This window comes from Drosophila guanche, unplaced genomic scaffold (genome assembly GCF_900245975.1).
Source record: "Drosophila guanche unplaced genomic scaffold, DGUA_6, whole genome shotgun sequence".
Classification (NCBI taxonomy): Eukaryota; Metazoa; Arthropoda; class Insecta; order Diptera; family Drosophilidae; genus Drosophila; species Drosophila guanche.
In genome coordinates this window covers 1,158,294-1,171,132 of record NW_022995758.1, presented here as the reverse complement: position 1 = coordinate 1,171,132, position 12,839 = coordinate 1,158,294, and the positions used below count along the sequence as shown (strand labels likewise).

Genomic DNA, 12,839 nt, shown 5'->3' with positions numbered 1-12,839 from the left:
AATCTGGCTTTGCTGTCATTTTTATCGTTTGCTGGTCATGCAAATGCGGAACTACTCTCTAAAATTAAACTAAAATTAACAATAGCTCCAAGTACTTGTCACACTGTAGATAATACTTACAGTTTGACGGCCTGATAACATGATTGCGCATCTGTTTTCAGATGTGTTGGGTTGGATAACGAAGCGGTGGCGGAGAGGCACCACTTTTATAATCCTCTATGTGCCCTGACAGAAGGGTATAATGATATCGAACATTAATGATGATATGGTGTATACATATGGGTGCCACTGTTACGACCGATCTGCATGTAAAGGGTATCAAAGCCTCGACCATCGAAGCGGGCGTTTGTTCTTTTCTAGCTGTTGCTGCTTTTGCTTTGCCCCTTTGGTTCTCCTTTTTTGGTATTTTGTTTTTGCAATTGACTTTGCGGTGTGTCCGCCCCCCGCCAGTATTCACGCCGTTACCGCCACTGCTTAGAGCAAAGCTTGCACTCATTTTCTTGCCTCTCTCGCATTCGTTCTCTCTGCCGTGCCTCACTTTGTTTTTCTCTCTCTCTCTCTCTCTCTGTGTGGAGCCCTCCAGCGCGCTGCAGCGGGCGATGCTTTTGGGGCCTCTCCGGCTGCTTGGCGTTGGAGCCGCGCGTCAGTTGTGCGGCGACTGTCGACGTTTTCGTAGCGTCAGCGTCGGAGTGTGTGTGTCGACGACGGTCGTTTCGGTTTTTCGTTGTGGGCCGCTGCCCCCCACATTCCCCTAGTTTGCTTTTTTTGCTGCTTTCATTTTGAAGTGCGCGCCGCGTCGCGCACGCGTTGGCGTCTCTGTTTCGTACGTGTTTCGCGCGGTTCTGTGCTCTGTTCGCGTCGGCGCTGTTGTCGTCGTCGTTTTGCCGTTGCGCCATTCCGCAGCATCATTCCAGCGTTTTGTTCGCCTCCGCCTCACTCCCCCAGCATTTTGCCAGATATATTTTTTTCGGTGTTACGAATTGCATTCGATTTGTTTGTGTGTGTCAGCAGCAGCACCAGCATCGCAGTGGCAGTGCAGTGGCAACAGTCAGCAGTGCAGAAGCATAGAATCGGCAAAGCAGCGCAGCAGCGGTAGTGGAAATAGAAGTTCCAGTCGCAGCGCAGTTGCACTGCTCCAGCAAAGTGAGTAACCCACCAATGGCTGTCAAACTGCTTGCACGGCAGTGGGAGTGCATGGGGAGTGATTCCCCAAAAGGCGTTCCTACGTATTGCTCACACTGTTGTGTGAGGGGTTGGGCGGGGGTCTATGGGGGGCTAACAACTACAGCTGCCAGCTGGGGCTCTGGAGCCTAGGTGGGTCTGTGGGTCGGGTTGCGGGGGCTGCTCTGAATCAACATTGTCGCAGTTGTTGTTGTTTCTGTTTTTCATTTTTTTTCTCTCTGCTTTTTCAAGTACCTGAGAAACAGTTCCAGTCATGTCCGCCCCTGGCTTTACATGGGTGTGTGTGTACATTGTATGTTTGCATTGTATTGTACCGGGCTATGACGATCTTCACCAGATGCTGGCCAGGAAGGGAGTCGAATTTTGGCACAAATTTAGCAAAATCCATGCATTGGTGGGGTTCCCCCCTTGAGAGTGAAATTCTGCCCGATACATGAAGCTTTTGTGGTACTACTCGTAATTGTTGAGGAATTGCCATGAATCACATTTTCACGTAATCATAGGTACACTTTGGGTATTTTGATCATAGAATACTATCGGAATGTACTTATGTATGTACCATATGAAGTTCCCTTGGGATATTATGAATCCGAGAGTATCTTTATCTTTCTTCTCCCATGTCTGTTGAATGTAAATATTTTTTAACCGGCTTCGATTCACGGAAAGTTTGTATCTTAATATTTTTTGTTCATTGTCTCCCCCCTATTATTTTATGGGCAAAACTTCAGTTTGCTGTTTAACCCATTAACACGGCGGCTATGGGTGTGCATATACATACAACATATGTATGTACATATGTAAGTATGTACGAATCGATGTGTCGATTTTTTTGGGCGTGAGTGTGCAAAAACTAACACCCGCTGCCTCCTTTCACTTGACTCCCCCATGGACCATTCCCGTCGGACAATCGCTTGGGAATGGTGGGAGTTGCTCTCTCTATCTCCCTATCTTTATCTCTATTTTTCTCCACGAGTACGTACATATGTACATACATACAGATGTAGGTACCTCTGCCGGCTCGCAGCCTCCGCTCGGGAACATCGAAGGCATTGCCATTGCCTCCCACCGAATTCAGCCAACTGGAAATAATTGCAAAAAATAGACAAAGAAACACAGGGACCGACGGACTCAGTTAGAGAGATAGTGATTGAGAGAGAGAGAGGGACAAATGGCAATAAAAGCTGCTTACAGTTTTGGTAGCGCTGCTTGCCACGTGTTGTTGTTGTGGTTGTTGTTGTTGTAAAAAGCGGCTAAACAAGAAAACAGAGAGACGGGCAAACAGACGGTCAGATGGACAGCCAGAGAGGCAGAGAGACGGGCCGAAAAGAAAACTAACCTCAAAACGAAACAAGTTTTGTTGAATGTGGAAATCAACTGTCAAAAAAAACACAAAACAAAAAAAAACGACAAAAAACGATAAAAAAAACTAGAAAAAGTGTGGAAAAATAAACATAAAATAACATTTATGAACCACATACACAAACATATTTACGTATGTATGTCCATATGTATGTATGTACATATGTAGGCAGCAAAGCAAAATGCAAAACAAACATTAGAACCGAAAAATTCTCTGAAGGAAGATCATTCATTCGTGGCAGCATTTCAACACCTGAAAAATACTTTTTAATACTTCCTGAACACTTCTTAAAGTGTTCTACAATGTACACAGATATGGAATAGATCTACATACAATTGCAGTTAAAATATTTGGCTAGAAAGCGCACATTCGAAGCGTTATTTAAGAAATATCTGTGAAGCCAAGAATAAGTTTTTTGAGACAGGTGAAAGATTACTGAAATTAAAGTCCCAAATGAATCGATTCCACTGATAATGTTCTAGTAAATCCATGTTTGTGCATAGAATTTACAGAATGCCATCTATCTCCATAATAATCGATCATCAGCAGCGAAACAAAAACCCAATAACTATGATGATAATGATTTCTAATGCATATCAATCATTTCCAGTGTCCATCATGTACCATTATGGATACCACAGTTTGGGCTTCACTGCTGCTCAAATTGCATTCCAAGGGGCGTACCCATGCGTCCCCTTCCCTTCGCCATCCCCTGCCCGACCGGCCGCCTGCAGCAGTGGTACGATTCCGGAGTAGCATCCAAAACCTCCTTTCTCGGGCCTGCTCTTTTATTTTTGGGTCAACCTCAATGGACCCCAAAAGAATTTCCAGTTTGCAGCGAAACTCACACTGGAAACATTCCAAAACGAAATCAATATAGACAGAGAGAGAGAGGGAGCGAGATGGATGGAGGGCGGCAGCGGATGGAGAGGGGGAAGCTATCACTGAAGTTTTGTCTATTGCCGGGGAGGGCCTGCAGGTGCAAGTGGGATAGCCAAACCGCATAGCATTACCTCTCATCATTTGTGTGTGTGTTGGGTGTTTGTGTGTGCAAAGCATTGAGCGATGAGAGAGATTCAGAGAGGGAGAAGAGAAGGCTTAGCAGCAACGACAACGGCGACTAACAAACAGCATCCGAAATCCGGTAACGCAAGTTTCTGGGCTCCACGTCGCCGCCGAGCAGTCAATTGTGTGAGTAAGTCGCAGGTTATACCAACCGAAGAGTGTGTAGAGAGCGAGCTCCATGTTGAAAGGGTGGAGAGAATGATGGCAGTGTGGTGCAGCAGAGCCTCACCTTTTGTCAATGCACCCTGAGTCTTTCTATTTCTATTTTACACGCCGTGAGCCAGTGGCAGCATCGCAACCAGCGTCGCAGTCAGCGTCAATGACGATACAATTGAGCGCCTCTGCGATGCTCTGGGTGCCGTGTGTGTGTGGTTCAGGGGGAGCATGGCCATGTGCTGCGATGTGTAAAAGTCAATGCCTCAACAGAGCGACAGAGCGACAGAGCGACAGAGGGACAGCCGGACAGAGGGAGAGACTCACAAAGAGCGGGGGAGACTGACCGCGAGGCGGAGGGAGAGAGAGGAAAAGGCTCAAAATAATATTGGCCATGGAATTGCATCGAAGTGCAAGGAAAATCAGAGGTAAAAGGAAGCGGGACACGGTTACGACTTGCTAGTGCAAAAGAAATGTGCAGCGGATGCCTGCAACGAGTCTGTGTCCATTTTCTTATTGGAAACAAATCGGTTACACATTCTTTCATGCAATTCACATTCATACTCGTAATCTAACTAGTATCGTGAATGATTCGATGCATCTCCATGGCATCACCAGCACATTATGTTCACTCTCCTTGCTGGTGCTTTAATATGTACGAGTATTCTCCTTAATTTGGCTCATTGTCTTGCATCACTTTGTTCCTCCACTCAGTCGCTATCCACGAGAGCTACATATAACATTCTTCTACCTCTTTTTGTTATATTTCTGTTTCTTCCACTGCCTTGTGTTCTGGGTTTCTTTATCAGCTGCTTTTGCAGCTGCATTTGTTGTTCTTCTGTTCCGTTGTCTTCACCATTCCTTATCTTTTTCTTTATTTTGTTGGCTTTACTGCCTTTTGTATGCACCTTTCACAGTTGCAAACGGTGTTCTTTTCCCCCCTCTCTTTCCCACTCTCACGAACATCAAGAGATTGAGCGAGCCGAAGAGAGCTTTCGGCTATGTCTCTGTCTTCTCTCTCTCTCTCACTCTGCGATGCTCCAACGATTTACCGCTAGTAATCCATCATCGTGGCTTCAAATAATTGGTTATGCGCAGATACCTTTCAATGCCAATTCGATTCATTCGATAAACGCTCATCTTTATTCATAGCCATTCATTCAGGTTCTCTTCTGTCTTTCCCTCTCCATTAACGTCTCTCCGGTACAGCGGAAAATAGAAATTTGAGCTCGACCAAATATGCACCTACATACATAAATAGCATCTTAAAATAATTTTGGCTTATTTTTTCATTATTTTATTTACCAAATATTAGTAATTTCTCTTCCATTTTAGTTTTCTTTTTTCGGTCTTAATATTTCGCTATCAGTGTGTTCCTAATTTTAATTATTCTCTATAATTCCATGCTCCATGTTGCCCTGTTCCCTGAGGAGCACAGCTTCACTTCCTCAGAGTTCCTCTCTTCCTTTTACTCTGCTTTCAGTTTGGTCCCTTCTGGTTCGGTTTTCCCCTGTTCAACACATCGATTTTCTTCCTCGTTGCTATTTTTACAGTTTTCCTCTTCGATTCTGTTAAATTCTGGAGATCTTTGGGGGCAGCACAAGAGCACTTGTTGCCACGTGAAGCGAAACGGGCCACTCAATACAAGAGAGTGAGAGAGAAGGAGAGATTCTGCGAGTGGGATGCCACCCAACGTGGAATGGCGAGCAGAAGATGGCTAAAGTGTGGGCTACTGAAGCTAATTGCACTTTGAAGATGTCGTCATAAAGCCAACCCATTTGTGGGTTGGCAGCCGTCGAACGAGTCAATAAACAAACGTGAGACAATGCGCACCTGAGCCACAGCCAGACGACAACAAAAATACTGACCCTGAGATCATATGATTGTCGCTCGGTTCTATTTCCATTTCCAATTCCAATTCCAATTGCACTTCATGGAATATATAAATATATTTGATTATAGCTTTCAGCAGAACCTCTCATGTATCTTGTATTTAACGTTTTCCACACACGAAAACATCAACAGAAAAGTTCGTAAAGTTTTTGAGCTCAGATGAGGAGGTTACTTCCAATTCGCTAATTGGAAACTTCATTCATGGCAATGGCCATGTTTCCTAGTGGGAACTCGAACTGATGGCACGGCGACTGAAATTAAACTCATTCTCATGAAAGAGGTAAACAGATAAGCAGTCCCGTCCATCAGCACGATGCGACTGTCTCTGTCAGTCCATCATCTTCAAACTCCACTCCATCTTCCGGAGATTCCCCGTCACCACCCTCAGACCCAATCCCATCTCATGCCACATACCGCTTTCTTGTACTCGTAATCGCAATTAAAGAGTTTTCTTGTTTACTCAGAAATCCCCGCGGAAAGAAGCAGACGACGAACAACAAACGAATCTCCGATAAGCGACACTCAGCGATAAAGCAACTGCGGCAACAGCGGCAGCGGCCCATGCGGCGTATGAGTAATTGGCCCAAACAATGGGTTGGATAGGTGAAAAGGGGCTGCAGGGGAAGGGGTGCAAAGGTAGCGTACACAGCCATTCCGAACCCCTCGATTGGGGCTATCAAAGTTGGCTGTGACACAAATTGATATGCATTTTGCCTTTCATTGTGAGAGTGGAATGCCGCCCTGCCCCCAAACCCATCTATACTTCACGAATTCATCGGTAATAAATATACTCGTGATGGTATAGATTTTGTGCGGAAGGAATTTCCCCTTTTCTTTAGATTCTAAATATAAAGTGGAATAGTATGTGAGCGGGACTCGAACAAGCGACACTCATGTGCAGCTCCTCGGTTTCCTTTTCTGACACTTTCGTAACGATTAGGAACCATGAATGCATGCAACATTTGCATGAATCTTATGGTTCACCTTTCTCCAGTACGATAAGACACTGTTGCTGCTGTTGCGGTGGTTCAACAGCTTAAGATTACATGGAGTAAACAAGAGAGAGACTTTCCCATCGATCCGAGCCATCGATGGTGTGGAAGCACCTGTAGTCAAGGCCTCAAGGCATCGAATCTGTTCAATTTCGACTCCATTTCAAGTCCAAGACGATGCTCTCTCACTCATGCGAGGGGCAGTGTCAATGGTAATGCGATATTCGATACTCGATTCTGCGGTTACATAACCCCCGTGCACATGATTCGTAGATAAAAGAGATAGAGAGAGAGAGAGAGAGAGAGCGAAGAAAAACTATAAAAACATTCAAGTATCTTGGTATCTGTGCATCAGAGAGTCTATCTGCGGAGAGAGAGAGCGCGAGAGATACGAAGATAAAGAGCACAAAAAAACAAAATCGAACATCTTCTGCCCGAAACCAAAAACGAGTTTCGCTCACTTCAAAAGCGGCAAGGAAATACGACTCAACGAAAGACGAAAATCAGAGACAAAGAATGCCAAAAAGTATAATAATCACTTATAAATAATTATACATAACATAATCGCAGTTCCAGAACACATACAATCCAAATATCTGTAGCTGTAGCTGTAGCTTTAGCTGTATCTGCTGAAAGATGAGCAATTCCAGTGGGAAACTGTTCGGTTCGATTCCGTTTTGCGGAATGTTTCCCCCAAAGAGAGATTCCCTCGTTTCCATTTCACCATGCAAGTATTTGATGCCTCCCCAATGATGATTCAGGGTTGAGAATTTGAGTGGTTTAACGGTTGTACAGTTCAACGGTGAGCTGTGGTTGCCTCGCATACAGATACTCAGACAGACTGAGACAGAGACAGAGAGCTAGAGATGCAAACTCGCTTGTTAGCCGCTGCCCAAACATCGAACAGGAATTCCATGGCGATTCTAATTGATGAAATACCAATGCGCGGATGCCGCATTACGTTTTGGATGTTGCACTGTGGTTTTGCTTATTGCAGAAGATGCACACGGATGAATTCCAAATCACATAGAAACTCTTAGCTGGATGGGTGAATGGATATGGTCTTTAAGGTTTATTGTTGCATTTGTAGTTTGATTCTTGCAGCTGAGATGTGTTACTTTTACTCCCCAAACGGCCGAGAGGCAGAGGGGCAGAGAGGCAGAGTTTTCCCACTTGGTAGACATTTGTATATGGTGACACTCATGCCCTGTGCATCATCCATCAGTCGGTCACGAAACATCATTATTTAATTGCAATTACATTTTTTAATTAAGATTCTCACACAATTCATTTTCATTGTTCAATGCTATTTGCCATTGTTAGTGGCAACTTTGTTGTTGTTGTGCAGCCAGGTTTTGTTTTGTCGTCGTGTTTTGCCATCGGATTAAAGGTTGGCTAAAGGCCAGGGGCAGGCATCACACACACACAAAATAGAAAAAGATAGAGAAGCAAAGGTGAAAATATGTGTGAATCGATAGAAGCGTAAAGATGATGCGGAAGTATATTCATAAGGAATTCCACAAAGCTACAAATAAATAATAATAATTTACATCATGCAAAGGAGATTTCAACTACCATTAAATGCCATTTGCTTCGACAGCGGAGAGAGGAGAGCAGAGCCCTGTGCACCTGGGGCAAGACTCCTTCTGCATATACCCGAAAATACCCTCGAATATATGGGAAATTACTACATGGGAAAAGTAGTCCAGGAATTTGTATTGGAATTTTATTTTGCACCTGAAAACTATTCCCAGAATAACACAAAAATATGCAGATTGTATTTCCATTCAATTATTGAAATAACTTACAAGGTTTTTAACACATTCCCATTGGTTTCCCTTTCAGAATTTAGAGTTTTAGACGCAGTTTGTGTAGAATATTCCATAATTAGAAGAGTTCTTCTGTATGATGCTACTATTCGTTCTATTCTGTATTCCGTTTCCTCCCCTGCCCCACTCGACTCGTTGGTTGTCAGATTCCAGGCGAAAGTTTTCTAGATTCGTGAAAGTTGGCTGATTTTGTTCCAAGTTTATACGCTGGCAAGTTGAAATCTCTCGACACGCAGGTAGAGCCTGCGCCCCGCCGCCACTCCACACAACCACTGCAGTTTGACAAGAACTGTGCTGGGTGTTGGGCGGTGGGGCATAAGTTTGTTTGCCAATGTGTTCAAGTGTTCATCGTGTTGTTCGCTGTTCGATTTTGTTGGTGGTCGATTGCCGATTTCTGTGGCAATGGCAGTGGCAGTGGCAGGCACCTCTCACGTGGCTGCTGCCGTTGCTGTTGCTGTTGCTGCTGCAATTGGAGTGCACTTTGGTCCATTGTTTATCGATTCGACTGCTGCTGGTACTGCCACTGCTGGCTGCTGGCTGCTGGCTGCTGCCTGCTGGCTCTGCGGAGGAGGCAATTAAGTATGGTGGCCGTGCCACAAGACTCCAACTTTTTCATTCGCAATATATAGATTTTATACGTGGCAATTCCATTAGGCGAAGTAGATGTTTCCATCTTGAAATCTCAGTGTGTGTGTGAGGCACATACACGAATTTGCGTCCATCCAGCTGGAATATATGTACATATGTCTCTATCACAGTGTAGCTTAGCACAGCTACAGCTTTTCTTTTTGGATTAGTTTCTACTAAACATTGGACCTTCGATGTGCCGTGAGCTTTGTTTTATGTTCTTTACCTTTTGCTGTGGCATCCACTTACACTTAAGTGTCCTGTCCGTCGCTTAACCCACGAGCATCGCCTTTCGTTTGCGTTCGGCGGCACAACGTCCATTAATAGCTAATTACGGAAGGTAATAATATATTGCACAGGCACCAAAGAGGAAAAACAAACAGCAAACAACAAGCAGAGGACTGTGGACAGAGAGCGGACAGGGAACAGGGAACAGTGGACACCGGACACCGGACAGCGGACAACGGACAACGTTTCAGGTGTCCGCGGACAACGGACACGGGAGACACCTCTGGGCCATGGCTGGGAATGTTAAATGGGAAATGGGAATGAGAATGGTTGTCCCATGGCATAGTCTGACGTGTGGCTCCATTAATAGCCAGTGCGCTGATTTGCATGTGTGAGAGGCAGAAAGTGTCCAATGGCCTACGCGTTGCACCAAGCAGCAAGCACCAAGCACCAAGCACCATGCACCATCGGGTTGTGGTTGGCTTGGGGGTAACGGAGTGTGCCACATCCCAATAGGAGCCTGGACTTGAAGAGGCGCCGCCATATACACTGACGCGTGGGATGTCAAGACTTATGAGAGGCATGCCCCGGCTTTTGTGCCACACACACACACACACACACATACTCATGGACTCAAATGAGATTAAAAGTCAGAACTAAAGAGAAAAGCGAACCACGTGAAGGGGCAGTGGCAGGGGCAGGGGCACTGGCAGTAACAGTGGCAGTGGCAGGGGCAAGGCTCAACTTCCCCTCCCTCTGAGTCTTGTGTGGCTGAAGGATTGGGGCAGGTTCAACGACATGTTGCGACATCGAGGCTGACAACGCGGCGCCTAATTGGATTTCGGCCCGAGCGCTCCACTTTTGCCCGAGTGTGGCACGAATGAGCGGCACGGCACGGCACGACACATTGGATGGGCGGATGGGTGGATGGGTGAATGGGTGGATGTGGGTGACATATCGAGGGCGTCTTTGGGGGCAATCTACCACCCCAATCTACCACCGCCCCCGCACCACGCCACCTTTCTAAGCCCCACTTTTCGACGCAATCAACAGCCGCGAAACGCAAGGGCAGCGAAATGAAATTAAAGCCGAGGTCATGATGTGATGGTGGCAGAGACAGAGTGGCGGGAACGGGCGCTGGAGTACAGCCAAAAAAAAGCAATAAAAGTGACGAGAAAAGTTGAGGCGTTGTGTGGGCGACGACGAATAAGGATATAACCGTCTAACGACGACAGTCAGCAGACGAAAAACGAGAAGGAACATTCGCTAGAGATGAGAGACGGCGATGGCAGGCGGTTCTAAAGGCGAATCCTGAGGCTCTGCTGTCATCAAACAGGCAAATTTCCACCCAGACAACAAAAAGAAAGAAAAATAAATAAAAAGTAAGAGAGAGGGAGAGAGAGAGCTTCGCTGCCTTTGAATGAAAAGGACAACGAAATGGAGAACTGAACCTGGATATGTAAATGGTGGAGGTGGAGCAGCTGGAGCGGCTGGCAGCACTCCCCAGTGCCCACTCATGCAGCACCCAAAACATTCTGTGGCCTGCGGCGAATGCACTCATGAATATGCATTGAACGATTCGCTTAGAGTGCCATGAATGCAGTGAATGAATGCCCAGGAAATACCCAAACCCAAGGCCCATGGCCACACACATCCCTAACTCATCCCAGACTCATCGCCGGACTGCAAATTTTTGCTTGTAGGCAGTGCCCTTGGGTAAGGATTCCATGCCCCCATTCCATTGCACTGTGGCAAAAGGAAGCACGGAGGCTGAGAAGTATTGAGAAGGCCCGAGAAGTGACTCCACACTAGATAACGGAGTGAGAGACAGAGACAGAGAGAGAGAGAGAGAGAGAGAGAGAGATTAATCGGATTTAAATCAACTTTGGTGTCGGAATAATATGAGTTCCACAGTTACCCCTCGTGCTTTAGGGTATTCATGATAGTCATCACTTGTGGAATGGAAGTACTTATGGGGATGCTATTTTCTCATCCTAAAAGTAGGCAAGGCGCTTGCTCAATCAGTAATAATGGTCGAAGGCATGTGTTCAAATTGTTAAAGATAATGCTCCAATCGCATTTCTTGTCATTAAAACATTTCATAGTTATTCTTTTCGTTGTTCTTCCTTAAGTTTAATGTCTATCCATAGATCTCGGGCCTGTTGTTTATTAAGCGTTGAGTTGTTATTTGGAACAGATTAAGAAACATATTTTTAGCAAATATATTTATCCTACTTATTTCTCATTTCTCTTCTTTTGCAGCCTGGGATATTGGGAATTCGGTGCAGGACGCGTTTGTCATTGCCGTCGAGGAGCACGCCCGGGAGCGACTGCAGCGATTGGCGGCTCTGAATCGAGTGACACCCGTGGACATAACCCAACTGTCAAAGAAGGTGAGTGTCCTGTGAGTGAGTGCACTGTTCTTTGGTATTTGGTTACCCAAGAATGATTCTAATACGATTGCGTTATTCAATTCCCAGTCGAATTCCCAGAATCTTTTCCAGAATATTTGTGGTTTAGCTTGAAACGATTCTCCATCGAATTTTAATCAATTTGCATTGCCAATGGAATATATTGACGATGTTTCTTAGCTTTTAACTGAATTGCTTACAATAGAAATTAAAGTGCATTTCTGTGGGTTTTCCCAGCGAACTATTTGTAATTATTCAAAAAATGTTACATTTTTCTGCGTTTCTATCAAGGGAGCTCCTTTTCCTATGCCCTGCAGTTTTCTTTTACTGCTAAGCCACACTGGGTGAGAGGGGGAAATGTTTTCCGATGGCTTCCCATTGGACTTTTCCAGTCATTTTCCTCTCGAATCAACTTTGCTGTTTCTGTCTGATGGCTTGATGGTCAAGCAGGAAGGTGAACGAGTGCGTGCCACTGCATGGTGCATGTTGCACGTTGCATGCCGCGCTAAAGCAAAACTTGAATGTGAGTTTTCCAATCGCCGTTCGATGTTCGACGTGGAAACAGACAAAAAAACATAGATCGAATAGGAAAACGCTTTATCAAAACAGCTTTCCATCACAATGACAGTGCCCCAGTGACTGCCTCTCTATATCTGTTGTTGGCGGTGCCACAAAGTGCCTGCCCCTCCCCAAATGGACAGACAGACAGACGGTCAGGCGAGGTACGGGGACAAAATCGAGGAAGTACTCACTCACTCACCCAAAATTCAATTAAAAATTCAACAAACGCAACACGAAACAGAGAGACACTGAAGATTGCAACTAAAAGTGGAAATAAGACCAAAAAAAAAAACAGCAACAAAAGACAAAACATAAAATACAACAAAATATAAACATACACACACACATACACAGACATTAAAACTAGAAACAAAAGTTTGAATAAACGTGAAAGCGAAAACAACAACAAAAACTGCCATCAAAAGTTACGCAAAAAAAAGCAAAAATAAAAGGTGAGTCTCGGGCTCTGTTCGAACAGAAGTTTTGTTTACCCTTTACCCTGGCAAAATATGTATCCAAGCGCAAAGTCCCTAAAGGG

The 12,839-nt window shown here is 45.1% G+C and overlaps 1 protein-coding gene and 1 long non-coding RNA gene across 8 annotated transcripts in view; both read left to right on the top strand.

Moving 5' to 3' along the window:
- Window positions 1-12,839, top strand: part of LOC117590548 — a 57,406-nt gene that overhangs the window by 9,853 nt on the left and 34,714 nt on the right. For all 7 annotated transcript variants that reach the window (XM_034283286.1, XM_034283278.1, XM_034283277.1 and 4 more), the window contains exon 4: window positions 11,592-11,722. In XM_034283286.1, coding sequence (XP_034139177.1) covers window positions 11,592-11,722 — 131 coding nt within the window. The remainder of the gene's footprint in view (window positions 1-11,591; window positions 11,723-12,839) is intronic.
- Window positions 5,800-6,457, top strand: LOC117590552. The gene is made up of 2 exons (XR_004574303.1): window positions 5,800-5,933; window positions 6,118-6,457. It is a non-coding gene; the product is annotated as an uncharacterized LOC117590552 (long non-coding RNA).